At 44.5% G+C, this 27,583-nt stretch overlaps 1 protein-coding gene across 4 annotated transcripts in view; it reads left to right on the top strand.

Annotated features, from left to right (window-relative positions):
* The window catches only part of LOC139379059 (RAS guanyl-releasing protein 2-like), a 66,453-nt gene that overhangs the window by 27,602 nt on the left and 11,268 nt on the right, over positions 1 to 27,583 (top strand). For all 4 annotated transcript variants that reach the window (XR_011628361.1, XR_011628362.1, XM_071121803.1 and 1 more), the window contains exons 6-13: positions 3 to 153; positions 499 to 672; positions 5,550 to 5,666; positions 5,850 to 6,131; positions 10,132 to 10,212; positions 10,541 to 10,660; positions 10,922 to 11,037; positions 19,791 to 19,932. Coding sequence is in view for 2 of the 4 variants with exons in the window: in XM_071121803.1 (XP_070977904.1) it covers positions 3 to 153; positions 499 to 672; positions 5,550 to 5,666; positions 5,850 to 6,131; positions 10,132 to 10,212; positions 10,541 to 10,660; positions 10,922 to 11,037; positions 19,791 to 19,932 (1,183 nt within the window). In the remaining 2 variants the exon portion in view is untranslated. The remainder of the gene's footprint in view (positions 1 to 2; positions 154 to 498; positions 673 to 5,549; positions 5,667 to 5,849; positions 6,132 to 10,131; positions 10,213 to 10,540; positions 10,661 to 10,921; positions 11,038 to 19,790; positions 19,933 to 27,583) is intronic.

The following is a 27,583-nucleotide window of genomic DNA, read 5'->3' as shown; positions in this document are numbered from 1 at the left end:
AGGCCGTCATACAAGTGGAAGCGTCAGGTGACCCAGAGGCAGCCATCCATGTCTAAGAAGAGGAAGATGTCTCTGCTGTTTGACCACCTGGACTCCAGCGAGCTTGCCACACACCTCACCTACCTGGAGTACAAGTCCTTCTGCAAGATACTGGTATGTGGGGAGCAGTGTGTCTGTCCACCAGATCTGGGTTCAAATAATATTTGTTTTCTTTCAGATTCTTAAACCTGCACTTGACTGAGCTTGCCTAGTGGAATGGAACTAATGGAATTGTCCAAAAAGTGAAAGTCCCAAAAGTGAAAATCCCATCTAACTGGCACTCCAGGCAGGAGCCATGAAACACTCAAAGTATTTGAAAGAAAACACATACTCTTTGAACCCTGGTTTGTTGTCCAAACTGCCTTTTGCATTGGTCATTCAACATGCTGACTTATATGTGAGTTTAACAGCTTCTGTAGGCCCGCTGAATACATTACCCCCCCACTCCCCCCCCTCCAGTTCCAGGACTACCACAGCTTTGTGATGCATGGCTGCACGGTAGACAACCCCATCCTGGAGCGCTTCATCACCCTCTTCAACAGTGTGTCTCAGTGGATCCAGCTGATGGTGCTCAGCAAGCCCACCGCCCCCCAGAGGGCTGCAGTCATCTCCCACTTCATCAGGGTGGCTCAGGTATGTAGGCTGTGGCACATTGGGCTTTTTCTTATATTATTCAGTCTTGTTCTGAGGGAACCTATTAGTCTGAGTGACAGTCTGTTTGTTCTATTATGTCATCTACTTGTCACGCATTGTCATGTTTGGTTGGACAATGACAGCAATGGAGCTGGCAAGAGCACAAACAGATCTGGGACCCAGCTAGGACGCTCCGTCTCCAGGGCCGCAGCAAATGTGACTGGTTAGTAGGAAAGTCATGTGACTGGTTCAATTCAGACAAATAATCCCACTTGGTTATGGTTAGGGTAAGGGGTTGGTTCCTGGGCCACTTAAAGCAGTGACATGGATCGTAGTAAAGCCTCAAGGGTTGAGATGAGAGAGGAGTTCTGTCATGGAGAGGGATAGGGAGGACAGGGAGGGAGATGCCAAACTACCCTTACACAAAACCGGTGGTTACGCTTCGATTGTTATGAACGGTGTTCGTAGACAATTATTGCCCATTATTCCTAACAGAACTCATCCAAGTGTGCTTACCAGTAGTGTTATTTTCACAGTACTGCTACTACCAGACGGGAGGCTATATTTGGATTTGTTAGAGAAGAAAGTTTAGAAGAATGTTTGGAGTGTGCCTCCCTCATCCCCCAACGCCACTCTCTCCTCTCCAAAACCAACTCTTCATGATTTATTCACTGACGCCACAGTAGGCTCACCCCCCCCACCCCCCACACCCCTTTCTCAACCCTTCTCTGCCAAATATGCCCAAGCTCAAATATCCCAGCTGGGTGCTCGCTAGCTAGTTTAGCACCCCGACTGAGTTTGCTAAATAAAACACTTTGCCTTCCGAAATATTCAAGGATCAAAGAATTCTCTCTCTCAGTTATTTGGAATAGTGAGAAAAAAATAAGATATATATATATATAAATACCCACCTAAAAGTTGGGTGGGAGTATTTTCCAAAGCTGTGATCCCACTCCAATAGACCCCAGGGAAGGGTTACCTCCTTCCTGCTTCCTCGCTCTCCTTTCACACCCTCCCTCCTCTGTCACTCTGCATATCCTCCCTACCACAGCAGTATTCCTCTATTCATCTATCTTCTGATTTATTCCGGGTTTCGTCTGAATTAGCTAATTTTCTCTGGAGTCTTTCTTGCCCTTATTTTCTCTCTTCTCTCTCCCGTAACGTCTCATCATTATCCGTTGGCTTTTTCCCATACATCCCTTTTTGTTTGTCAACATATTGCTTGCCTGTAGTTCCCATCATACAGTGGGGCAAAAAAGTATTTAGTCAGCCACCAATTGTGCAAGTTCTCCCACTTAAAAAGATGAGAGGCCTGTAATTTTCATCATAGGTACACTTCAACTAGACAAAATGAGAAAAAAAAATCCAGAAAATCACATTTTTAATTAATTTATTTGCAAATTATGGTGGAAAATAAGTATTTGGTCACCTACAAACAAGCAAGATTTCTGGCTCTCACAGACCTGTAACTTCTTCTTTAAGAGGCTCCTCTGTTCTCCACTCGTTACCTGTATTAATGGCACCTGTTTGAACTTGTTATCAGTATAAAAGACACCTGTCCACAACCTCAAACAGTCACACTCCAAACTCCACTATGGTCAAGACCAAAGAGCTGTCAAAGGACACCAGAAACAAAATTGTAGACCAGCACCAGGCTGGGGTGACTGAATCTGCAATAGGTAAGCAGCTTGGTTTGAAGAAATCAACTGTGGGAGCAATTATTAGGAAATGGAAGACATAGAAGACCACTGATAATCTCCCTCGATCTGGGGCTCCACGCAAGATCTCACCCCGTGGGGTCAAAATGATCACAAGAACGGTGAGCAAAAATCCCAGAACCACACAGGGGGACCTAGTGAATGACCTGCAGAGAGCTGGGACCAAAGTAACAAAACCTACCATCAGTAACACACTACGCCGCCAGGGACTCAAATCCTGCAGTGCCAGACGTGTCCCCCTGCTTAAGTCAGTACATGTCCAGGCCCGTCTGAAGTTTGCTAGAGAGCATTTGGATGATCCAGAAGAAGATTGGGAGAATGTCATATGGTCAGATGAAACCAAAATATAACTTTTTGGTAAAAACTCAACTCGTCGTGTTTGGAGGACAAAGACTGCTGAGTTGCATCCAAAGAACACCATACCTACTGTGAAACATGGGGGTGGAAACATCATGCTTCGGGGCTGTTTTTCTGCAAAGGGACCAGGACGACTGATCCGTGTAAAGGAAAGAATGAATGGGGCCATGTATCTTGAGATTTTGAGTGAAAACCTCCTTCCATCAGCAAGGGCATTGAAGATGAAACGTGGCTGGGTCTTTCAGCATGACAATGAACACAAACACACCGCCCGGGCAATGAAGGAGTGGCTTTGTAAGAAGCATTTCAAGGTCCTGGAGTGGCCTAGCCAGTCTCCAAATCTCAACCCCATAGAAAATCTTTGGAGGAAGTTGAAAGTCCGTGTTGCCCAGCAACAGCCCCAAAACTCTAGAGGAGATCTGCATGGAGGAATGGGTCAAAATACCAGCAACAGTGTGTGAAAACGTTTGACCTCTGTCATTGCCTACAAAGGGTATATAACAAATTATTGAGATAAACTTTTGTTATTGACCAAATACTAATTTTCCACCATAATTTGCAAAGAAATTCAATTGTTTTCTCTTATTTTGACTGTCATAGTTGAAGTGTACCTATGATGAAAATTTCAGGCCTCTCTCATCTTTTTAAGTGGGAGAACTTGCACAATTGGTGGCTGACTAAATACTTTTTTTGCCTCACTGTACATCAGATATTGTATATGCCAGTCATTAAGTTGTTTGTTACAATGCCTCACACACACATCTTTAATGCAGAACATCACTTATGTCACACAGTGGAACGCTTCGGCATATCGACAAGGGACGCTGATATTCCCTGTGCTATTGATACCTGTCACTGTTAGTCAGTGTCACTGTTAGTCGGTCTTTATACAGCAGTTTAGTAGAGCCTCCAGCCTGAAAGGCTACCACAGAGCTTTGCCCATTGATTGGAGCGACCGGGCGGGTATTTGAGCTTAACCAAATAATGCCCGCTGGCAGTCCTTCCAAACAGCTGCGACACCATTGATTTTCACTGGATGTCATGTGGGCTGAAGGGCAAGGCTTTGCCCCTACGGAGCTCCATTCACAAAGTACTACTGTAACGGTGACACAATGATTAGAATGTGTGCTGCTCTGCCTACTGTTTCAATGGTATTATTAGACAGGACCCTGCAATATTCTAGTGTAGCCAAGGAGTGCCTCTTATTGCTTCTCTCTCTGTGTGTGTGTGTGTGTGTGTGTGTGTGTGTGACCTTCCCAGGATTTTTGTTGTGTCTATCCACTCCCCTCTCCCTCTGATTTCTCTCTCTCTCTCTTCTTCTCCTGGCTCCTTATCAATCGCTCTCCCACTTCTCCTCCTCAGTCTCTCTCTCTCTCTTCTTCTCCTGGCTCCTTATCAATCTTTCTCCCACTTCTCCTCCTCAGTCTCTCTCTCTCTCTTCTTCTCCTGGCTCCTTATCAATCTTTATCCCACTTCTCCTCCTCAGTCTCTCTCTCTCTCTTCTTCTCCTGGCTCCTTATCAATCGTTCTCCCACTTCTCCTCCTCAGTCTCTCTCTCTCTCTTCTTCTCCTGGCTCCTTATCAATCTTTCTCCCACTTCTCCTCCTCAGTCTCTCTCTCTCTCTTCTTCTCCTGGCTCCTTATCAATCTTTATCCCACTTCTCCTCCTCAGTCTCTCTCTCTCTCTTCTTCTCCTGGCTCCTTATCAATCTTTATCCCACTTCTCCTCCTCAGTCTCTCTTAAATCCTTGTTGTCACTGGCTCTTACACCTATACTTCTCTTTTTTCCCCATATCTCTCTCTCTTGATGTTTCTCTCACACAGTGCCGCATGTCTGTCTCTCTGAATGTTTACATTTTTCTGTCTGTTAATCACTTGGAGTTCAGGTAGGTGTTCAGGTAGGTCTAGGCTAGTTAATCATTTTGAGTTCAAGTAGGTCTAGGCTAGTTAATCATTTGGAGTTCAGGTAGGTCTAGGCTAGTTCATCATTTGGAGTTCAGGTAGGTCTAGGCTAGTTAATCATTTGGAGTTCAGGTAGGTGTTCAGGTAGGTCTAGGCTAGTTAATCATTTGGAGTTCAGGTAGGTCTAGGCTAGTTAATCATTTGGAGTTCAGGTAGGTCTAGGCTAGTTAATCATTTGGAGTTCAGGTAGGTGTTCAGGTAGGTCTAGGCTAGTTAATCATGTGGAATTCAGGTAGGTCTAGGCTAGTTAATCATGTGGAATTCAGGTAGGTCTAGGCTAGTTAATCATGTGGAATTCAGGTAGGTCTAGGCTAGTTAATCATGTGGAATTCAGGTAGGTCTAGGCTAGTTAATCATGTGGAATTCAGGTAGGTCTAGGCTAGTTAATCATGTGGAATTCAGGTAGGTCTAGGCTAGTTAATCATGTGGAATTCAGGTAGGTCTAGGCTAGTTAATCATGTGGAATTCAGGTAGGTCTAGGCTAGTTAATCATGTGGAATTCAGGTAGGTCTAGGCTAGTTAATCATGTGGCATTCAGGTAGGTCTAGGCTAGTTAATCATGTGGAATTCAGGTAGGTCTAGGCTAGTTAATCATGTGGAATTCAGGTAGGTCTAGGCTAGTTAATCATGTGGAATTCAGGTAGGTCTAGGCTAGTTAATCATGTGGAGTTCAGGTAGGTGTTCAGGTAGGTCTAGGCTAGTTAATCATGTGGAATTCAGGTAGGTGTTCAGGTAGGTCTAGGCTAGTTAATCATGTGGAATTCAGGTACAGTAGCAAACTAAGGAAAGTAGGAGGGGTAAGACTACATCTCTCTCCATCTTCTCATCTCTCTCCCGTAGAAACTGCTCCAGCTTCAGAACTTCAACACTCTGATGGCCGTGGTGGGGGGGCTCAGTAACAGCTCTATATCTCGCCTCAAAGACACCCAATCACACATCAGCAACGAGACCAACAAGGTGAACTAACATCTCATGCCTTATCTACACTCCATGCTATCGCTTTACAAACAACCTGGTGTTACCACCACTATTACTATCTGAAAACAGAAAGGATTTAGAAACACATTAACCCACATATGCCCAATCCTCTTCCTCTTCTCCTTCACCCTTCCTCCCTCCTTCATCCATCCATCCCCTCAGGTGTTCAACAGCCTGATCGAACTGGTGACGTCGTGCGGCAACTACAGCCAGTACCGGCGTCGCTTCTCCGACTGCACAGGCTTCCGTTTTCCTATCCTGGGCGTGCACCTCAAGGACCTGATCGCCGTGCACGTGGCGCTGTCCGACTGGGCCGACCCGGGCAAGAGCAGGGTCAACCTGGCCAAGAGCCAACAGCTGTATGTTATCCTCCAGGAGTTGGCTCTGATCCAGACCACGCCACCCAGCATCGATGCCAACACAGACCTACTTAACCTACTTACGGTTAGTGTCACATAGCCTGGTCCCAGATCTGTTTGCGCTGCCTTGCCACCTCTGGCAATTATCTATTACCATGGTGAACTAGAGAACATACAAGAATATGCATAATTGACAATGAAATAATATGGTTTTGTATGCAGGAATTACCTTCAGTTAAGGACTTCCAAGAAAATGTTAATGAGAGAGAGGTTGGAGCTTAATTGGCAGTTAAGAACGTATTTTATATATATATATATATATATATATATATATATATGTGTGTGTGTGTGTGTGTGTGTGTGTGTGTGTGTGTGAGATATATATATATATATGTGTGTGTGTGTGAGATATATATATATATATATATATATATATATATATATATATATATACATACAGTAATCTACCACAAATGAATGGAATCAATGATGGCGTGTGGCTAAGAGGAGGACTGTCACTCAAAATTAGGGAATATATTGAAAGTGACCTGTTGGGAGTGCAAGGATGGAGAGGGAGCTTGATGGCCTAATAGGAATTGCAAATTCCAATAGGTTCCACTGGGAAATAGCTAATGACTACCTCGAAAGGGCATTCAGATTTCTGCTATTCAAATGTATTCCCACTTCTGTTCCTCTGATAATGCTTATTTTACACCGTTAGACTGTGATATTGCTATGTCATTTCCATTCCAGTGAAAAGTGATAGTGAATACTCTCATGATTCCTGTGTGTTCTTCTGGCCAAGATCCAAAGGTGTACTGCACTCTGGCTTGCACAGTGAAAAACTATTCTCTATTTCTGGTTTTCAGCTACCCAGTGGGCAAAAACTGGTTGAATCAACATTGTTTCCATTAAAATTCAACATCCAAAACAACGTGTCATAACATAAGGGAATTTAGTGTTTTTTTTTCACCTAGCACTTAACCTAAATCCAATGACATGGTGACATTAGTGTTGAATTCACGTTAGTTGACAACTCAACCAAATGTAAATCAAATCTAGACATTGAGCTGACGTCTGTGGGTAGACTTTCTCTCTCTCTGTCTCTCTCTCTCGCTCGCGCGCACGCACACACACACACACACACACATTCTTAATTGCCATTCATGATTCAACCTCCCCTATCACCCACTTCCTATTGGGATATGTAAAGGTTGATTTCCTGTCAGGTGCCTTTATTAGCCCGGTTATCTAGAGGGAGATCGATACCGCCAGGTGCTGTTTGAGTTGCACCCCCCCTGCCCCTCAGAACAGCCTCAATTTGTCAGGGCATGGACTCCACATGGTGTTGAAAGTGTTCCACAGGGATGCTGGCCCATGTTGACTCCAATGCTTCCCACTGTTGTGTCAAGTTGGCTGGATGTCCTTTGGGTGGTGGACCATTCTTGATACACACGGGAAACTGTTGAGCGTGAAAAACCCAGCAGTGTTGCAGTTCTTGACACAAACCGGTGCGCCTGGTACCTAGTACCATACCCCGTTCAAAGGTATTTACATCTGTTGTCTTGCCCATTCACCTTCTGAATGGCACACATACACAATCCATGTCTCAAGGCTTAAAAATACATATTTAACCTGTCTCCTCCCCTTTATCTACACTGATTGAAGTGGATTTAACAAGTGACATCTTGTTCACCTGGTCAGTCTATGTCATGGAAAGAGGAGGTGTTCTTGAATGTTTTGTACCTGCTCGTCAAACATCACATTCCAAAATCCTGGGCATTAATATGGAGTTGGTCCACCCTTTGCTGCTATAACAGCCTCCACTCTTCTGGGAAGGCTTTCCACTAGATGTTGGAACATTGCTGCGTGGACTTGCTTCCATTCAGCCACAAGAGCATTAGTGAGGTCGGGCACTGATGTTGGGCGATTAGGCTTGGCTCGCAGTCGGCGATCCAATTCATCCTCGAGGTGTTCTGTGGGGTTGAGGTCAGGGCTCTGTGCAGGCCAGTCAAGCTCTTCCACACCGATCTTGACAAACCATTTCTGTATGGACCTCGCTTTGTGCACGGGGGCGTTTTCATGCTGAAACAGGAAAGGGCCTTCACCAAACTAGAATACTAGATCTTAATAACTAGAATAGTCTAGAATGTCATTGTATGCTGTAGCGTTTATATTTTCCTTGACTGGAACTAAAGGGCCTAGCCTGACCCATGAAAAACAGCCCCAGACCATTATTCCTCCTCCCCCAAACTTCACAGTTGGCACTATGCATTCGGGCAGGTAGCGTTCTCCTGGCATCCGCCAAACCCAGATTCATCTGTCGGACTGCCAGATGTGAAGCGTGAATCATCACTCCAGAGAACGTGTTTCCACTGGTCCAGAGTCCAATGGCAGCGAGATTTACACCACTCCAGCCAACGCTTGGCATTGCACATGGTGATCTTAGGCTTGTGTGCGGCTGCTCGGCCATGGAAACCATTTCATGAAGCTCTTGACGAACAGTTATTGTGCTGACTTTGCTTTCAGAGGCAGTTTGGAACTTGGTAGTGAGCTGTTGTTGCTTCTAGACGATTCCACTTCTTGATAACATCACTTAAAGTTGACCAGGGCAGCTCTAGCAGGGCAGAAATGTTGACGAACTGATTTTGTTGGAAAGGTGGCATCCTATGACAGTGCCACTTTGAAAGTCACTGAGCTCTTCAGTACGGGCCATTCTCCTGTCAATGTTTGTCTATGGAGATCGCATGGCTGTGTGCTCAATTGTTTTCAGACCTGTCAGCAACAGGTGTGGCTGAAATAGGCAAATCCACAAACTTTTGTATATATAGTGTATATCAACAAATACAATTATACACACAAATATAATAATCAGGTAACAGTTGAGAAATGAAATATTCAAGGCCTCATGTGTATGACATGGCTATTGTGTGTCTAATATTATGACAGGCCAGGGTTTAATCTGCAGCAATATGTCTACGTTTTCTCCTAAAATAATGCAGATTCTCTCCTGAACTGGTAGTTCAACAAATCCATTCTTTCTTCAAATTTCAGGAGATAAAAAGCTCTGATTGGAGCAGTGGAGGATGTGTTGATCATTCTCTAGTTCATCTGACCGTCCATGTTTTTTAATGGCTCCATGTCTCTTTGGCCAGGCTAAGATCCGTCTTTACATTGTTCATGTCTTCGTTTGTTTGAATTCTTTGATCTTGACGAGGTGTTGTGCTATTTTGAAATCTATATTTATAATTTGGTAGCATTGAAGTTTGTGATGAAATTTAATTTCATTTAGCCAATAATTAGTGCTTGTATTTTGGTTATAGATTTCTATTGGTTTGAATTTGGTTATTGATGGTTGAGGGGGTGCGGTGTTTGAATAAGAACGCTTTGTGATGATAACATTCTGGATCACAGTGTGTTAGGTTAGGTATTTCTGTACACACCTAGAATATTTAAAAACAATTCCAGGTGTAAGATTTCAGTGGGGCAATTATCCCATGATGTACAGTATATTTTAAATTGGAAGGGGGTCCCCAAAATTAGCTGCCACATAGCAGGATTTAAGTTATGATGGACTAAAATGATAATTGGTGGGTTGAATGTGGACAGGGTATTTTTTTATTGCAAAAAATATGCTCTGTGTGCTTTATTTTTTAATTTTTTATTAGAGACTCTGTTGACAGTCATGAGTTGAAGGACACCTGTGGAAGTTTGCTAAGAAGTGGTCGATACTCAATCATATAATTCACTGGCTTTATACAGTTTATTCAACTTCAGCCTTCGTTTGGATAGCTGTTAGAAGATGGAGTTAAAAGTCAATGCGTTTGTGAAACCATGGCAATACGGTTTACTGTGGAGAGCCAATGTTAACTCACCAAACAGGCTTTAAGCCTCCTCGTCCAATCAATACATTTCTTTAGGTTTATTCATGATCCTTAAAAGGAAAATGTTTCCATGATTATTTATTCGATATGAGAGAGAGCTGTGATCCTCTGGAAACAACAATGCATTCTTCTTCTCCTCTCCTCTGTTGTCATGGTATCCACATGCAGTAGCTATATTCATCAAGTTGTCATGTTTTGCAGGTGTCTCTGGACCAGTACCACACAGAAGAGGAGATCTACCAGCTGTCTCTACAGAAAGAGCCACGCAGTGCTAAACCGGCGGTGAGAGCTAGGGGCCAATAGGGGCCAATGTGTCCTTCCAGCTTATATCTTATTGAACTTCTTCTATGTGTTCTTATAACTCATATAGGAAGTCAACGTATTCTTGTTATAGTTTATAGGAAACGCATTTCTAATTGTACAGCTTATAGGAAACCTAATCATGTGACTTGAACACTGTTGTTCTCAACTTTCATTGCTTCTAGGAAGTCTCTGGGGAACTCTCTCGTTTGGGAACTCTCTCTTCCCAGAACTATGTTTGCTGAAATGACAACAATTTCCGCTTTATAAGTCATTGATTTATGTTCCCGTCTTTTCATTGGTTTGGCAGAACTCCGGCTCCTCCCCTGCGCCTGCCCCCCAGCCATCGATGATTGACGAGTGGGCTGCGTCGGTGAAGCCCAAAGCCGACCCTGCGGTCATCAACAAACACATAGAGAAGATGGTGGATGTACGTTACGCTATGATTCTCACATCTAGCCTGGTTTAAACAGATTGAATGCTGTCCTCAATGGTGAGCGCAGCATTTAGTCTCGTTCAACTCACATCCAATTGATGGCTAATTACAACTTGTTGAGGCCATGTAATTGGCTTGGAACATAGTCGTTATCCTCACAGCTACCCTGTCATTAATACACAACGAGTCTCAGTCATGACAACCGTAGTACTCTGTTTTGATATGCTGTGGTGATGTGTGTTTCCTCGGTTACAGTCTGTCTTCAAGAACTTTGACACTGACGGGGACGGTCACATCTCCAGGGAGGAGTTTGAGATCATCAGGAACAACTTCCCCTACCTCAGCAAGTTTGGAGAACTGGACAAAAACCAGTGAGAGACAAAAGCAGCATCCCAGCAACTGTTAACCATCGGCTACGTAGCAACAGTCACGAATAACTGATATTGTAACCGTAGGCTACGTATCAACAGTCATGAATAACTGATATTGTAACCGTAGGCTATGTAGCAACAGTCACGAATGACTGATATTGTAACCGTAGGCCACGTAGCAACAGCCACGAATAACTGATATTGTAACCGTAGGCCACGTAGCAACAGTCACGAATAACTGATATTGTAACCGTAGGCTACGTATCAACAGTCATGAATAACTGATATTGTAACCGTAGGCTATGTAGCAACAGTCACGAATGACTGATATTGTAACCGTAGGCCACGTAGCAACAGTCACGAATAACTGATATTGTAACCGTAGGCCACGTAGCAACAGTCACATATAACTGATATTGTAACCATCGGCTACGTAGCAACAGTCACGAATAACTGATATTGTAACCGTAGGCCACGTAGCAACAGTCACGAATAACTGATATTGTAACCATAGGCCACGTAGCAACAGTCACGAATAACTGATATTGTAACCGTAGGCCACGTAGCAACAGTCACGAATGACTGATATTGTAACCGTAGGCCACGTAGAAACAGTCATGAATAACTGATATTGTAACTGTAGGCCACGTAGCAACAGTCACGAATGACTGATATTGTAACTGTAGGCCACGTAGCAACAGTCATGAATGACTGATATTGTAACCGTAGGCTATGTAGCAACAGTCACGAATAACTGATATTGTAACCTTAGGCTACGTAGCAACAGTCACATATAACTGATATTGTAACCGTAGGCTACGTAGCAACAGTCACGAATAACTGATATTGTAACCATAGGCCACGTAGCAACAGTCACGAATAACTGATATTGTAACTGTAGGCCACGTAGCAACAGTCACGAATAACTGATATTGTAACCGTAGGCCACGTAGCAACAGTCACGAATAACTGATATTGTAACCGTAGGCTATGTAGCAACAGTCACATATAACTGATATTGTAACCGTAGGCCACGTAGCAACAGTCACGAATAACTGATATTGTAACCGTAGGCCACGTAGCAACAGTCACGAATAACTGATATTGTAACCGTAGGCCACGTAGAAACAGTCATGAATAACTGATATTGTAACTGTAGGCCACGTAGCAACAGTCATGAATAACTGATATTGTAACCGTAGGCTACGTATCAACAGTCACGAATAACTGATATTGTAACCGTAGGCTACGTATCAACAGTCACATATAACTGATATTGTAACCGTAGGCTACGTATCAACAGTCACGAATAACTGATATTGTAACCGTAGGCTACGTATCAACAGTCACATATAACTGATATTGTAACCGTAGGCCACGTAGCAACAGTCACGAATAACTGATATTGTAACCGTAGGCCACGTAGCAACAGTCACGAATAACTGATATTGTAACTGTAGGCCACGTAGCAACAGTCATGAATGACTGATATTGTAATCGTAGGCTATGTAGCAACAGTCACGTATAACTGATATTGTAACCGTAGGCTACGTATCAACAGTCACGTATAACTGATATTGTAACCGTAGGCTACGTATCAACAGTCACATATAACTGATATTGTAACTGTAGGCTACGTAGCAACAGTCACAAATAACTGATATTGTAACCGTAGGCCACGTAGCAACAGTCACGAATAACTGATATTGTAACTGTAGGCCACGTAGCAACAGTCACGAATAACTGATATTGTAACCGTAGGCCACGTAGCAACAGTCACGAATAACTGATATTGTAACCGTAGGCTATGTAGCAACAGTCACATATAACTGATATTGTAACCGTAGGCCACGTAGCAACAGTCACGAATAACTGATATTGTAACCGTAGGCCACGTAGCAACAGTCACGAATAACTGATATTGTAACCGTAGGCCACTTAGAAACAGTCATGAATAACTGATATTGTAACTGTAGGCCACGTAGCAACAGTCATGAATAACTGATATTGTAACCGTAGGCTACGTATCAACAGTCACGAATAACTGATATTGTAACCGTAGGCCACGTAGCAACAGTCACATATAAATGATATTGTAACCGTAGGCCACGTAGCAACAGTCACGAATAACTGATATTGTAACCGTAGGCTACGTAGCAACAGTCACATATAACTGATATTGTAACCGTAGGCTATGTAGCAACAGTCACGAATAACTGATATTGTAACTGTAGGCTACGTAGCAACAGTCACGAATAACTGATATTGTAACCGTAGGCCACGTAGCAACAGTCACGAATAACTGATATTGTAACTGTAGGCTACGTAGCAACAGTCACGAATAACTGATATTGTAACTGTAGGCTATGTAGCAACAGTCACGAATAACTGATATTGTAACCGTAGGCCACGTAGCAACAGTCACGAATAACTGATATTGTAACCATAGGCCACGTAGCAACAGTCACGAATAACTGATATTGTAACTGTAGGCCACGTAGCAACAGTCACGAATAACTGATATTGTAACCATCGGCTACGTAGCAACAGTCACGAATAAGTCTCGCTCTCTCTCCGTCTCGCTCTCTCTCCGTCTCGCTCTCTCTCCGTCTCGCTCTCTCTCCGTCTCGCTCTCTCTCCGTCTCGCTCTCTCTCCGTCTCGCTCGCTCTCTCTCCGTCTCGCTCGCTCTGTCTCCGTCTCGCTCGCTCGCTCCCTCTTGCTCTCACTCTCTCTCGCTCCCTTTCCCTCTCCCTCCCCTCTCTCTCATCCCCCTCGCTCTCGTTCCCTATCGCTCTCCATCACTCTCCCTCTCGCTCTCTCTTCCTCTCGCTTTCTCTCCCTCTCCGTCTTGCTCTCCCGCTCCATCTCGCTCTCTCGCTCCATCTCGCTCTCTCTCCATCTTGCTCTCTCTCCGTCTTGCTCTCTCTCCGTCTCGCTCTCTCTCCGTCTCGCTCTCTCTCTCTCCGTCTCGCTCTCTCTCCCTCCGTCTCGCTCGCTCTCTCTCCGTCTCGCTCGCTCTCTCTCCGTCTCGCTCGCTCTCTCTCCGTCTCGCTCGCTCTCTCTCCGTCTCGCTCGCTCTCTCTCCGTCTCGCTCGCTCTCTCTCTCGCTCTCCCTCCCTCTCTCTCTTTCCCTCGCTCTCTCTCTCCCTCTCGCTCTCTCTTCTTCTCCATCTACCTTCCGCTTTTCCTCTCCCTCGATCTCGCTCTCTCTTCGTTCTTCCTCTCGCTCCCTCCCTCCCTCTCTCCCTCTCTCTCTCTCGCTCTCCCTCTTGCTCTCTCGCTCTCTCCGCCTCGCTCTCTCTTCCTCTCTCTCCGCCTCGCTCTCTTCCTCTCTCTCCATCTTGCTCTCTCTTCCTCTCCGTCTCCCTCCCGCTCTCACGCTCTCTCCCTCTCTCTCCCTCTCTCCCTCTTTCTCTGTCTCCCTCTCTTCCTCTCTCTCCGTCTTGCTCTCTCTTCCTCTCCGTCTCTCTCCCGCTCTCGCGCTCTCTCTCCCTCTCTCACTCTTTCTCTGTCTCCCTCTCTCTTCCTGTCCATCTCTCTCCCTCTCGCTCTCTCTCCGTCTCGCTCTTTCTTCCTCTCCGTCTCGCTCGCTCTCGCTTCCTCTCCATCTTGCTCTCTTTTCCTCTCCGTCTTGCTCTCTCTCCCTCTCCCTTCTTTCACTCTCTCTTCCTCTCTGTCTTGCTCCCTCCCTCTCACCCTCCCTCTCACCCTCTCTCCATCGCTCACTTTCTCATTCTCTTTCTGCCTCTCTCTCTCTCTCTCCCTCTCCTCCCCCTCCCTCCTTCCCCCCTCCCTCCTTTCAATTCAGTTCAAGGGGCTTTATTGTCATGGGAAACATATGTTTACATTGCCAAAGCATGTGAAATATATAATAAACAAAAGTTAAATAAACAAAAATGAACAGTAAACACTACACACAGTTACTAAGGAATAGAGACATTTCAAATGTCGTATTATGTCTATATACAGTGTTGTAATGATGTGCAAATAGTTAAAGTACAAAAGGGAAAATACATAAATATAGGTTGTATTTACAATGGTGTTTTGTTCTTCACTGGTTGCCCTTTTCTTGTGACAACAGGTCACAAATCTTGCTGCTGTGATGACACACTGTGGAATTTCACCCAGTAGAGTGGAGTTTATCAACATTTGATTTGTTTTAGAGTTCTTTGTGGATTTGTGTAATCTGAGGGATGTATGTGTCTCTAATATGGTTATCACATTTGGCAGGAGGTTAGGTGCAGCTCAGTTTCCACCTCATTTTGTGGGCAGTGTGCACATAGCCTGTCTTCTCTTGAGAGTCAGGTCTGCCTACTGCAGCCTTTCTCAATAGCAAGGCTATGCTCACTGAGTCTGTACATAGTCAAAGTGTTCCTTATGTTTGGGTCAGTCACAGTGGTCAGATATTCTGCCACTGTGTACTGTCTGTAGGGCCAAATAGCATTCTAGTTTGCTCAGTTCTTTTGTTAATTCTTTCCATTGTGTCAAGTAATTATCTTTTTGTTTTCTCATGATTTGGTTGGGTCTAACTGTGTTGCTGTCCTGGGGCTTTGTGGGGTCTGTTTGTGTTTGTGAACAGAGCCCCAGGACCAGCTTGCCTAGGGGACTCTTCTCCAGATTCATCTCTCTGTAGGTGATGGCTTTGTTATGGAAGGTTTGGGAATCCCTTCCTTTTTGGTGGTTGTAGAATTTAACAGTTCTTTAAAAGTGTTTTGATAATGGGCATTGGCCTAATTCTCCTCTGAATGCATTATTTCGTGTGTTTTACGTTGTACACAGAGGATTTTTTTGTTGTTGCAGAAATCTGCATGCAGAGTCTCAATTTCGTGTTAGTTCTATTTTGTGAATTCTTGGTTGGTGAGCGGACCCCAGACCTCACAACCATAAAGGGAAATGGGTTCTATAACTGATTCAAGTATTTTTTTAGCTAGATCCTAATTGTTATGTCGATTTTTTTTTTTTTCTATGTTCCTTTTGATGGCATAGAATGCTTTTCTTGCCTGGTCTCTCAGACCGTTCACAGCTTTGTGGTAGTTACCCATGGCTCTGATGTTTAGGCCGAGGTATGTATCGTTTTTTTGGGTGCTCTAGGACAACGATGTCTAGATGGAATTTGTATTTGTGGTCCTGGCAACTATTACTATTACTAGCTACTATTATTTGGAATACCATGAGGCCAGATGCTGCAGACTGTTCTAGAGCCCTCGCCAATTCGTTGATGTACCGGGCCTTCGGAAAGTATTCAGACCCCTTGACTTTTCCCACATTTTGTTACGTTACAGCCTTATTACAAAATAAATACTCAATCTACACACAATATCCCATAATGACAAATCAAAAACAGTTTTTAAACGTTTGTAAAAAATATATATAACAAAAATATATATATACTTTATCTACATAAGTATTCAGACCCTTTGCTATGAGACTCGACATTGAGCTCAGCTGCATCCTGTTTCGATTGATCATCCTTGAGATGTTTCTAATACTTGATTGGGGTCCACCTGTGTAAAATTCAATTGATTGGACATGATTTGGAAAGACACACACCTGTCTATATAAGGTTCCACAGTTGACAGTGCATGTAAGAGCAAAAACCAAGCCATGAGGTCAAAGGTATTGTTCTTAGAGCACAGAGACAGGATGTGTTGAGGCACAGATCTGGGAAGGGTACCAAAACATTTCTGCAGCATTGAAGGTCCCCAAGAACACAGTGGCCTCCATCATTATTAAATGGAAGAAGTTTGCAACCACCAAGACTCTTCCTAGAGCTGGCCGCCCGACTAAACTGAGGAATCGGGGGAGTCAGGGAGGTGACCAAGTACCCGATGGTCACTCTGACAGAGCTCTCAGATGTCCTCTGTGGAGATGGGAGAACCGTCCAGAAGGACAACCATCTCTGCAGCACTCCACCAATCAGGCCTTTATGGTAGAGTGACCAGATGGAAGCCACTCCTCAGTAAAAGACAAATGAAAACTCGCTTGGAGTTTTCCCAAAAGGCAACTAAAGACTCTTTGACCATGAGAAACAAGATTCGCTGGTCTGATGAAACCAAGTTTAAACTCTTTGCTCTGAATGCAAAGTGTCACATCTGGAAGAAACCTGGCACCATCCCTATGGTGGTGGCAGCATCATGTTGTGACAGGGACTGGGAGACTTCTCAGGATCGAGGCAAAGATGAACGGAGCAAAGTACAGAGAGATCCTTGATGAAAACCTGCTCTAGAGCGCTCAGTACCTCAGACTGGGGTGAAGGTTCACCTTCCAACAAGACAATGACCCTAATCACACAGCCAAGACAATGCAGGAGTGGCTTTGGGACAAGTCTCTGAATGTCCTTCAGTGGCCCAGCCAGAGCCTGAACCTGATCGAACATCTCTGGAGAGACCTGAAAATAGCTGTGCAGCAACGCTCCCCATCCAACCTGACAAAGATTGAGATGATCTGCTGAGAAGAGTGGGAGAAACTCCCCAAATACAGATGTTCCAAGCTTGTAGCGTCATACCCAAGAAGACTCGAGGCTGTAATCACTGCCAAAGGTGCTTCAACAAAGTACTGAGTAAAGGGTCTGAATACTTATGTAAATGTGAGATTTCCGTTTTATTTTATTTTTTATAAATTAGCAAACAATTCCCCAAAACTGTTTTTGCTTTGTCATTATGGGGTATTGTGTCTAGATTGATGAGGGAAATAAAACAATTTAATACATTTCAGAATAAGGCTGTAATGTAACAGAATGTGGAAAAAGTCTAGGGGTCTGAATACTTTCCCAAAGCACTGTATATGTTGAAGAGTGTGGGGCTCAAGCTGCATCCCTGTCTCACCCCACGGCCCCGAGGAAAGAAGTTTGTGTTTTTAGCCTATTTTGTTTTGTGTACATGGATTTTATAATGTTGGATGTTTGTCCCCCAACACTGCCTTCCATCAATTTGTATAGCAGACCCTCATGCCAAATTTAGTGAAACTTTTTTTTTACATCAACAAAGCATGCTGACTTGCTGCACGCTTGAACTCTACTGTGATTATTATTATTTGACCATGCTGGTCATTTATGAACATTTGAACATCTTGGGCCATGTTCTGTTATAATCTCCACCCGGCACAGCCAGAAGAGGACTGGCCACCCCTCATAGCCTGGTTCCTCTCTAGGTTTCTTCCTAGGTTTTGGCCTTTCTAGGGAGATTTTCCTAGCCACCATGATTCTACACCTGCATCACTTGCTATTTGGGGTTTTAGGCTGGGTTTCTGTACAGCACTTTGTGACATCAACTGATGCAAGAAGGGCTTTATAAATACATTTGATTTGATTAGAAGTTTTTGCCGGTGTTTTGGTTCGTTTGTTTGTCAATTGGAATGTGTGGTCTGTATATTTGATAATTTCATTCAGGATACCATCAACCCCACAGGCCTTTTTGGGTTGGATAGTTTGTATTTTGTCCTGTAGTTCATTCAACGTAATTGGAGAATCCAGTGGGTTCTGGTAGTCTTTAATAGTCGGTTCTAAGATTTGTTTTTGATCAGGTATATGTTTTTGCTGTCTGTTCTTTGTTATGGAGCCAAATAGATTGGTGAAGTGGTTTATCCATACATCTCTGTTTTGGATAGATAACTCTTCGTGTTGTTTGTTTCTTCCTTCAATTTGTTTTTGCATTCTTCATCAAACCATTTGTCATTGTTGTTTTATTTTCTTCAGTTGTCTGCTTAATTTTTTGATTTGATATGGGAGCTTAGAGGTCAAGTATACTGTTTAGGTTTTCTACTACCTTCACGATTACAGTCAAACGTTATGTCCAGGAAGTTGTCTAAAAGGGATGGAATTTGTTTCCTAACAGTTTTTTGGTAGGTTTCTACACTACCTGCCATCTATAGTATTTCTTAATAGTATTCAGTTCCTTTGGCTTTGATGCTTCATGATTGAGTATTGCTCTGTTCAAGTAGACTGTGATTTTTCTGTGATCTGATAGGGGTGTCAGTGGGCTGACTGCGGATGCTCTGAGAGACTGGGATAAGGTCAGTGATAAAGTAATCTACAGTACTACTGCCAAGGGATGAGTTATAGGTGTACCTACCGTAAGAGTCCCCACAAAGCCTACCATTGACTATGTACAAACCCAGCGTGTGACAGAGCTGCAGGAGTTGTGATCTTTTTGTTGTTGTTGGTTGTTTTGCCGTAGTGACTAGGAGGGTATATTTGGGAGGGGAAGGCTGTCAGGTAGGTGTTTGTCCCCCTGTGTGTTAAGAGTGTCAGGTTCTTGTCCAGTTCTGGCATTTAGGCCGCCACAGACTAGTACCTGGAAATGGTTGATCTCCCCTTCTAGGATGAAGAAGCTGTCTTCATTAAAGTATGGGGATTCTATTAGGGGGATAGAGGTAGCACACATTAGGACATTTTTCGCTGTTGAGATCATTTCATAAATCATTTCTAGCCAGATGTAAAATGTTCCTGTTTTGACAAATTTACTAGAGAGTGTTAGATCTGCTCTATACCAAATGAGCGTACCCACTGAGTCCCTTCCCTGTTTCACTGCTGGTAGTTTGGTTGATGGGACTACCAGCTCGCTGTAACCTAGACAGCAACCAGTGGGCCCGTTTTCTCTATACCACATTTATTTTAGATGAAAATGTCTGTATTTCCAATTTCTTTGATGAAGTCTGGGTTCCCGGCTCTTTAGGCCAATGGCAGATGACCTTTCTGTCTCTCTCTCTCTCTTCTCCCCTTCCTCCTCCCCACCTCTCCTCTCCCTCCCTCCAGAGATGGGCAGATCAGCCGAGAAGAGATGATCGACTACTTCATGAAGGCCAGCTCTCTGCTCAACTGTAAGATGGGCTTCATCCACACCTTCACAGAGACCACCTACGTCAAACCAACCTTCTGTGAACACTGCGCTGGCTTTGTGAGTATCTTATCCACTGGTCAGTTATGTATTTATTTATTTATTTCACCTTTATTTATCCAGGTAGTCCAGTTGAGAACACCTTTATTTAACCAGGTAGTCCAGTTGAGAACACCTTTATTTAACCAGGTAGTCCAGTTGAGAACACCTTTATTTAACCAGGTAGTCCAGTTGAGAACACCTTTATTTAACCAGGTAGTCCAGTTGAGAACACCTTTATTTAACCAGGTAGTCCAGTTGAGAACAAGTTCTCATTTGCAACTTCGACCTGGCCAAGATAAAGCATAGCAATTCGACACAATACAACAACACAGAGTTACACATGGAATAAACAAAACATACAGTCAATAACACAGTACAACAACCCAGAGTTACACATGGAATAAACAAACATACAGTCAATAACACAGTAGAACAAAGAAAACAAAAAGTCTATATTCAGTGTGTGCAAATGAGGTAAGATATGGGAGTTATGGGAGTTAAGGCAATAAATAGGCCGTGTTGGCGAAGTAATTACAATATAGCAATTAAACACTGGAATGGTAGATGTGCAGAAGATGAATGTGCAAGTAGAGATTCTGGGGTGCAAAGGAGCAAGATAAATAAATAAATACAGTATGGGGATGAGGTAGGTAGATAGCCCATCTGTACACAGCCAATCTATGTACAGGTGCTGTGAGCTGCTCTGACAGCTGGTGCTTAAAGCTAGTGAGGGAGATATGAGTCTCCAGCTTCAGAGATTTTTGCAGTTCGTTCCAGTCATTGGCAGCAGAGAACTGGAAGGAAAGACGACCAAAGGAGGAATTGGCTTTGGGGGTAACCAGTGAGATATACCTGCTGGAGCGCGTGCTACGAGTGGGTGCTGCTATGGTGACCAATGAGCTGAGATAAGGTGGGGCTTTACCTAGCAGAGACTTGTAGATAACCTGTTGCCAGTGGGTTTGGCGACGAGTATGAAGCGAGGGCCAACCAACGAGAGCGTACAGGTCGCAATGGTGGGTAGTGTATGGAGCTTTGGTGACAAAACGGATGGCACTGTGATAGACTGCATCCAGTTTGTTGAGTAGAGTGTTGGAGGCTATTTTATAGATGACATCACCAAAGTCGAGGATTGGTAGGATGGTCAGTTTTACAAGGGTATGTTTGGCAGCATGAGTGAAGGATGCTTTGTTGCGATATAGGAAGCCAATTCTAGATTTCATTTTGGATTGGAGATGCTTAATGTGAGTCTGGAAGAAGAGTTTACAATCTAACCAGACACCTAGGTATTTGTAGTTGTCCACGTATTCTAAGTCAGAGCCGTCCAGAGTAGTGATGCTGGACAGGCGAGCAGGTGCGGGCAGTGATCGGTTGAAGAGCATGCACTTAGTTGTACTTGCGTTTAAGAGCAGTTGGAGGCCACGGAATGAGAGTTGTATGGCATTGAAGCTCGTCTGGACGTTAGTTAATACAGTGTCCAAAGAAGGGCCAGAAGTATACAGAATGGTGTCGTCTGCGTAGAGGTGTATCAGAGAATCACCAGCAGCAAGAGCGACATCGTTGATATATACAGGGAAGAGAGTCGGCCTGAGGATTGAACCCTGTGGCACCCCCATAGAGACTGCAAGAGGTCCGGACAACAGACCCTCCGATTTGACACACTGAACTCTATCAGAGAAGTAATTGGTAAACCAGGCGAGGCAATCATTTGAGAAACCAAGGCTGTCGAGTCTGCCAATAAGAATGTGGTGATTGACAGAGTCGAAAGGCTTGGCCAGGTCGATGAATACGGCTGCACAGTAATGTCTCTTATCGATGGCGTTTATGATGTCGTTTAGGACCTTGAGCGTGGCTGAGGTGCACCCATGACCAGCTTTGAAACCAGATTGCATAGCAGAGAAGGTACGTTGTGATTCGAAATGGTTGGTAATCTGTTTGTTAACTTGGCTTTCGAAGACCTTAGAAAGACAGGGTAGGATACATATAGGTCTGTAGCAGTTTGGGTCTAGAGTGTCACCCCCTTTGAAGAGGGGGATGACCGTGGCAGCTTTCCAATCTTTGGGAATCTCAAACGATACGAAGGAGAGGTTGAACAGGCTAGTAATAGGGGTTGCAACAATTTTGGCAGATCATTTTAGGAAGAGAGGTTCCAGATTGTCTAGCCCGGCTGATTTGTAGGGGTCCAGATTTTGCAGCTCTTTCAGAACATCAGCTATCTGGATTTGGGTGAAGGAGAAATGGTGGGGGCTTTGGCGGGTTGCTGTGGAGGGTGCCGAGGATTTGACCGGAGTAGGGGTAGCCAGGTGGAAAGCATGGCCAGCCGTAGAGAAATGCTTATTGAAATTCTCAATTATAGTGGATTTATCGGTGGTGACAGTGTTTCCTAGCCTCAGAGCAGTGGGCAGCTGGGAGGAGGTGCTCTTATTCTCCATGAACTTTACAGTGTCCCAGAACTATTTTGAGTTAGTACTACAGGATGCAAATTTCTGTTTGAAAAAGCTAGCCTTAGCTTTCCTAACTACTTTGTATCTAACTTCCCTGAAAAGTTGCATATCACGGGGGCTATTCGATGCTAATGCAGAACGCACAGGTCTGGAGTGAACCAAGGACTATATCTATTCCTAGTTCTACATTTTTTTGAATGGGGCATGCTTATTTAAGATGTTGAGGAAGGCACTTTCAAAGAATAGCCAGTCATCATCTACTGACGGGATGAGGTCAATGTCATTCCAGGATACCCCGGCCAGGTCAATTAGAAAGGCCTGCTCGCAGAAGTGTTTTAGGGAGCGTTTGACAGTGATGAGGGGTGGTCGTTTGGTTGCAGACCCATTACGGATGCAGGCAATGAGGCAGTGATCGCTGAGATCTTGAAAACAGCAGAGGTGTATTTGGAGGGCGAGTTAGTTAGGATGACATCTATGAGGGTGCCCGTGTTTACAGATTTGGATTTGTACCTGGTAGGTTCATTGATAATTTGTGTGAGATTGAGGGCATCAAGCTTAGATTGTAGGATGGCCGGGGCGTTAAGCATGTCCCAGTTTAGGTCACCTAGTAGCACGAGCTCAGAAGATAGATGGGGGGACAATCAATTCACATATGGTATCGAGGGCACAGCTGGGGGCAGAGGGAGGTCTATAGCAAGAGGCAACAGTGAGAGACTTCTTTCTTGAAATGTGAGTTTTTAGAATTAGAAGCTCGAATTGTTTGGGTACAGACTTGGATAGTAATACAGAACTCTGCAGGCTATATTTGCAGTAGATTGCAACACCACCCCCTTTGGCAGTTCTATCTTGGTGGAAAATGTTTTTGTTAACGATGGAGATTTCAGGGTTTTTGGTGGTTTTCCTAAGCCAGGATTCAGACACGACTAAGACATCCGGGTTGGCAGAGTGTGCTAAAGCAGTGAATAAAACAAACTTAGGGAGTAGGCTTCTAATGTTAACATGCATGAAACCAAGGCTTTTACGGTTGCAGAAGTCAACAAATGATAGCACCTGGGGAGTGGAGCTAGGCACTGCAGGACCTGGATTAACCTCTACATCACCAGAGGAACAGAGGAGGAGTAGGATAAGGGTACGGCTAAAGGCTATTCGAACTGGCCGTCTAGCACGTTCGGAACAGAGAGTAAAAGGAGCAGGTTTCTGGGAACGATAGCATAGATTCAAGGCATAGTGTACAGACAAAGGTAAGGTAGGATGTGAGTACATTGGAGGTAAACCTAGGCATTGAGTAATGATGATAGAGATAATCTCTAGAGACGTTTAAACCAGGTGATGTCATTGCATATGTAGGAGGTGAGACAACATGGTTGGTTAAGGCATATTGATCAGGGCTAGAGGCTCTACAGTGAAATAAGACAGTAATCACTAACCAGGACAGTAATGGACGAGGCATATTGATATTAGAGAGAGGCATGCGTAGCCAAGTGAACATATGGGTCCAGTGAGTGGTTGGGCTGACTGGGGACACGGCGATTCAGACAGTTAGCAGGCCGATGCTAACAGTTAGTAGGCCGGGACTAAACAAGCTAGCAGTTAGCAGACCTGGGCTGGCAAGCTAGCTGTTTGCAGACCGGGTTAGCAAGCAAGCAGTTAGCAGGGGCTAGCAGTTAGCAGACCGGGGCAGGCAAGCTAACAGTTAGCAGACTGGGGCAGGCAAGCTGGCAGTTAGCAGATGGGGGTAAGTCTGTTTTTGCCTCTTCGTGCGGTGACGTCGATAGACCAGTCGTGGAATTAGTAGGGTTCCAGGTAGCTCTAGGTAGCTAGCAGGCCTGGCAGGTTAGCAGAATGGGCCTTCTTCAGCGGGCGTTGCGCCTGTGGGGCTTGTTGGAATCCTTGGGCAGATTATGTCGGTATTCCAGTCGTAGAGGATCGGCGGGGTTCCGTGTCCCGTACCGGCAGTAGAAGGGGTATTGTAGCTCGGGAGTGGGCTTCGGTGGTAGAACAGGAGCCCTGGCCGGGCTAGCTTCAAGCTAATTGGTGCTTGCTCCGGGATGGAAATGCTAGCCAGGAGTGGTCACCCGGGATTGCAGTTAGCTAGTTGCGAAGATCCAGATGAAAATGTTCAGAGTTTGCGGTAGGAATCCGGGGATATGGAGAGAAATATGTCCGTTATGCTCTGGTTTGAGTCACGTTGTTCGAACTGGCGAGAGATTTCCGAGCTAAAGTTTAGCTGATGACCGCTAGCAGGGGTTTGCTGACTGATAGCTAGTAGGTAGTTAGCCAGCTAGCTTCAGTTTAGGGATTCCAAAGTAAATATAAATACTTTAGAAAAAAAAGCAGATCCACACCACATTGGGTGAGGCGGGTTGCAGGAGAGTATTTAGAAGTTGAGGTTTAGGAAAATATTTTAAAAAGATATGCAAAGAAAAATATGTAAAGAGAAAAATACAATTGACACGACAGGACAAAGACGATTGACTGCTACGCCATCTTGGTAGTAAATGGTAGTTTGACCATCCATCCTCCCTCTAAAGTACAATGCAGACTAATACAGACCAATTACCACAATGTCTTAAAATAGATGATTTAAATTACAAAAGAGAGCCTTGGTCAAAATTGCTAGGATTTTGTATAGATCTCTATTCCTCTACTATTCCCTACTGTCTTCAATGCATTTTTGGATTGATTAAATTGATTGGTGAAAGGGCCGTTTGGACAGAATGTCATTGATGACCATTGATGGCTCTCGAGTGGCACAGCGGTCCAAGGCACTGCATCTCAGTGCTAGAGGCGTCACTACAGACCCTGGTTCGATCCCGGGCTGTATCACAACCGGCCGTGATCGAGAGTCCCATAGGGCGGTGCAGAATTGGCCCAGCGCTGTCCGGGTTAGGGAAGGGTTTGGCCGGTGTAGGCCGTCATTGTAAAATAAGAATTTGTTCTTAACTGACTTGCCTAGTTAAATAAAGGTTAAATGAACAAAAATGAATGGACACGCCCTGTCGCTTGGAGTATACTGACATATTTTTATGAAAGTTCTGGACTGTAACCGCATCTATTATTCTGTATTAATATTGGGTCTGGTCTAGGGGCCATGCCAATTATTTGGAGATACAGCACTGGGATGGTGAGGTAACACAGTAGGCAGGTAATTGGGTCCTTGACAAGCCTGGTTTTTCATGTGCTTGTGTGAGGAGACAGACCGAGTGGTGTCTGAGTTCTTCAGAGGAACTCTCTGTTGCCTCACACATGGCCAGTGAGTCAGCAGAGTGTGTAATGAGAGCCAGTGATGGCTTTATACTGCGGTGACTGGGTGACCGCTCCAACAGGTGCACAGAAAGAGAGAGATGAGGTGCAGCAACATCAACAAACACACACAGCGTCTGACTCATACACACTCTTTCTCTCTCTCTCAAAAAAAAAAAGAAAAACACACTTACCCCACCCCCACCACCCCTACCCCCACCCCCACCTTCTACACACACTGATGATTCACACAAGGGATCTAAGTGTTTCCAAGCCCTTCTGGGAAAATTTTAATAAAAAATGAAACGGAGGGAGGGAGAAAAGATTAGCTCGGTAACAGTGTGTGGCAGAGCGACAGGGCCACCAGCTACTTCCTGCCTGCCTGCCTGCTTTCCTGTTGGCTGTTGGCTTCGGGTCAAACAGAACAATTCAACTTCCCATTTTTCTGTGCTGGAAAAAACAAGCCACCCGCCACCGTTATGGAGTGGATCAGACTTCTCTTCACAATCCAACATTGTTTTAATGTCTCTCTGACAACCACCGCTGTAGTCTCATCACATACTTACTAAAGCTTCCTGTGAATGGGTCTTGGTACTCACTGTGTAGTTCAACGCTGGGAGATAGAAGGACAGTGCAATCCCAACTGGCCTCCTCTTCCCTATATTTGACCAGGGCCCATTTGGTATGTAGCCAGGGAGGGAGAGAGTGTTGTTATGCTCTAGGGGCTAGAGATATTGGTTATACAAGGGGTCAGTTGTAAGGATTGGTGTTTAGTTCTCTACAAAGCCATGTCTGTGGATGTGGGATGTAGCCCTTGTTCTTGGTGTCTGACTGATGAGAGGTTTTTATGTCCTGTTGGTCTAGTTTAGGAAAGAAAATGTATACTCTTTGAAGCCATATCTGGTCAGTGTTTTGGTGCCACCGAGGCTTGTTTGTGTTCGTTTGTCGGTCCCTGCTGTATGTGTGTGTGTGTGTGTCCGTCCATGTGTGTGTGTCCTTCCATGTGTGTGTCCGTCCATGTGTGTGTGTCCTTCCATGTGTGTGTCCTTCCATGTGTGTGTCCTTCCATGTGTGTGTCCTTCCATGTGTGTGTCCTTCCATGTGTGTGTCCTTCCATGTGTGTGTCCTTCCATGTGTGTGTCCGTCCGTGTGTGTGTCCGTCCGTGTGTGTGTGTGTGTGTGTGTGTGTGGGGTCGGGGTATTCTCTGTCCTCAGATCTCTGGTGTGGCTGTGATCTCCTGGACCAGTCTTTCATGCCATTGTTCCCCCGCGGTGGGCTCCTAGTGCCTGCTTGATCTCACTCTCCCACCACCTCCCTTCTCTTCCTCCTCTCTCTTTCTACCTCTAATGCTCATTTTATCTTTCTCTCTCACACTTCCTATCAGTTGCTCGGTTTCCGTCCAATTGTTGACAGATTTTCATCCAAATGTTTGAAAATCTGCATTTTTGAATGTTTTTTTTTTTACCAGAGAAGTGTTTCCATCAAATTAACTCGATGCAGATAAAAGTAGTGCACATATAATAACTTTTGCGGTTAAATTCCCATGTACCGAATAAAAAAAATACAAGCCAGAAATACAGGCTATAAATACAGTGGTTTTCATCGCATTTTCAACTCTAAAATGTTGTGTTATATAGTGAATGTGCCCACTCTGGTCTTGGCGCGTGCACTCTAGCCTACAGCTACCGGATACAGTGAGGGTATAGTCTACAGCTAACAGATACAGTGAGGGTATAGTCTACAGCTACCAGATACAGTGAGGGTACAGCTACCAGATACAGTGAGGGTATAGTCTACAGCTATCAGATACAGTGAGGGTATAGTCTACAGCTACCAGATACAGTGAGGGTATAGTCTAAAGCTATCAGATACAGTGAGGGTATAGTCTACAGCTAACAGATACAGTGAGGGTATAGTCTACAGCTACCAGATACAGTGAGGGTACAGCTACCAGATACTGTGAGGGTATAGCCTACAGCTACCA

The sequence above is a fragment of the Oncorhynchus clarkii genome, chromosome 21, assembly GCF_045791955.1.
Source record: "Oncorhynchus clarkii lewisi isolate Uvic-CL-2024 chromosome 21, UVic_Ocla_1.0, whole genome shotgun sequence".
Lineage (NCBI taxonomy): Eukaryota > Metazoa > Chordata > Actinopteri > Salmoniformes > Salmonidae > Oncorhynchus > Oncorhynchus clarkii.
This window is presented reverse-complemented; position numbering and strand designations above follow the sequence as displayed.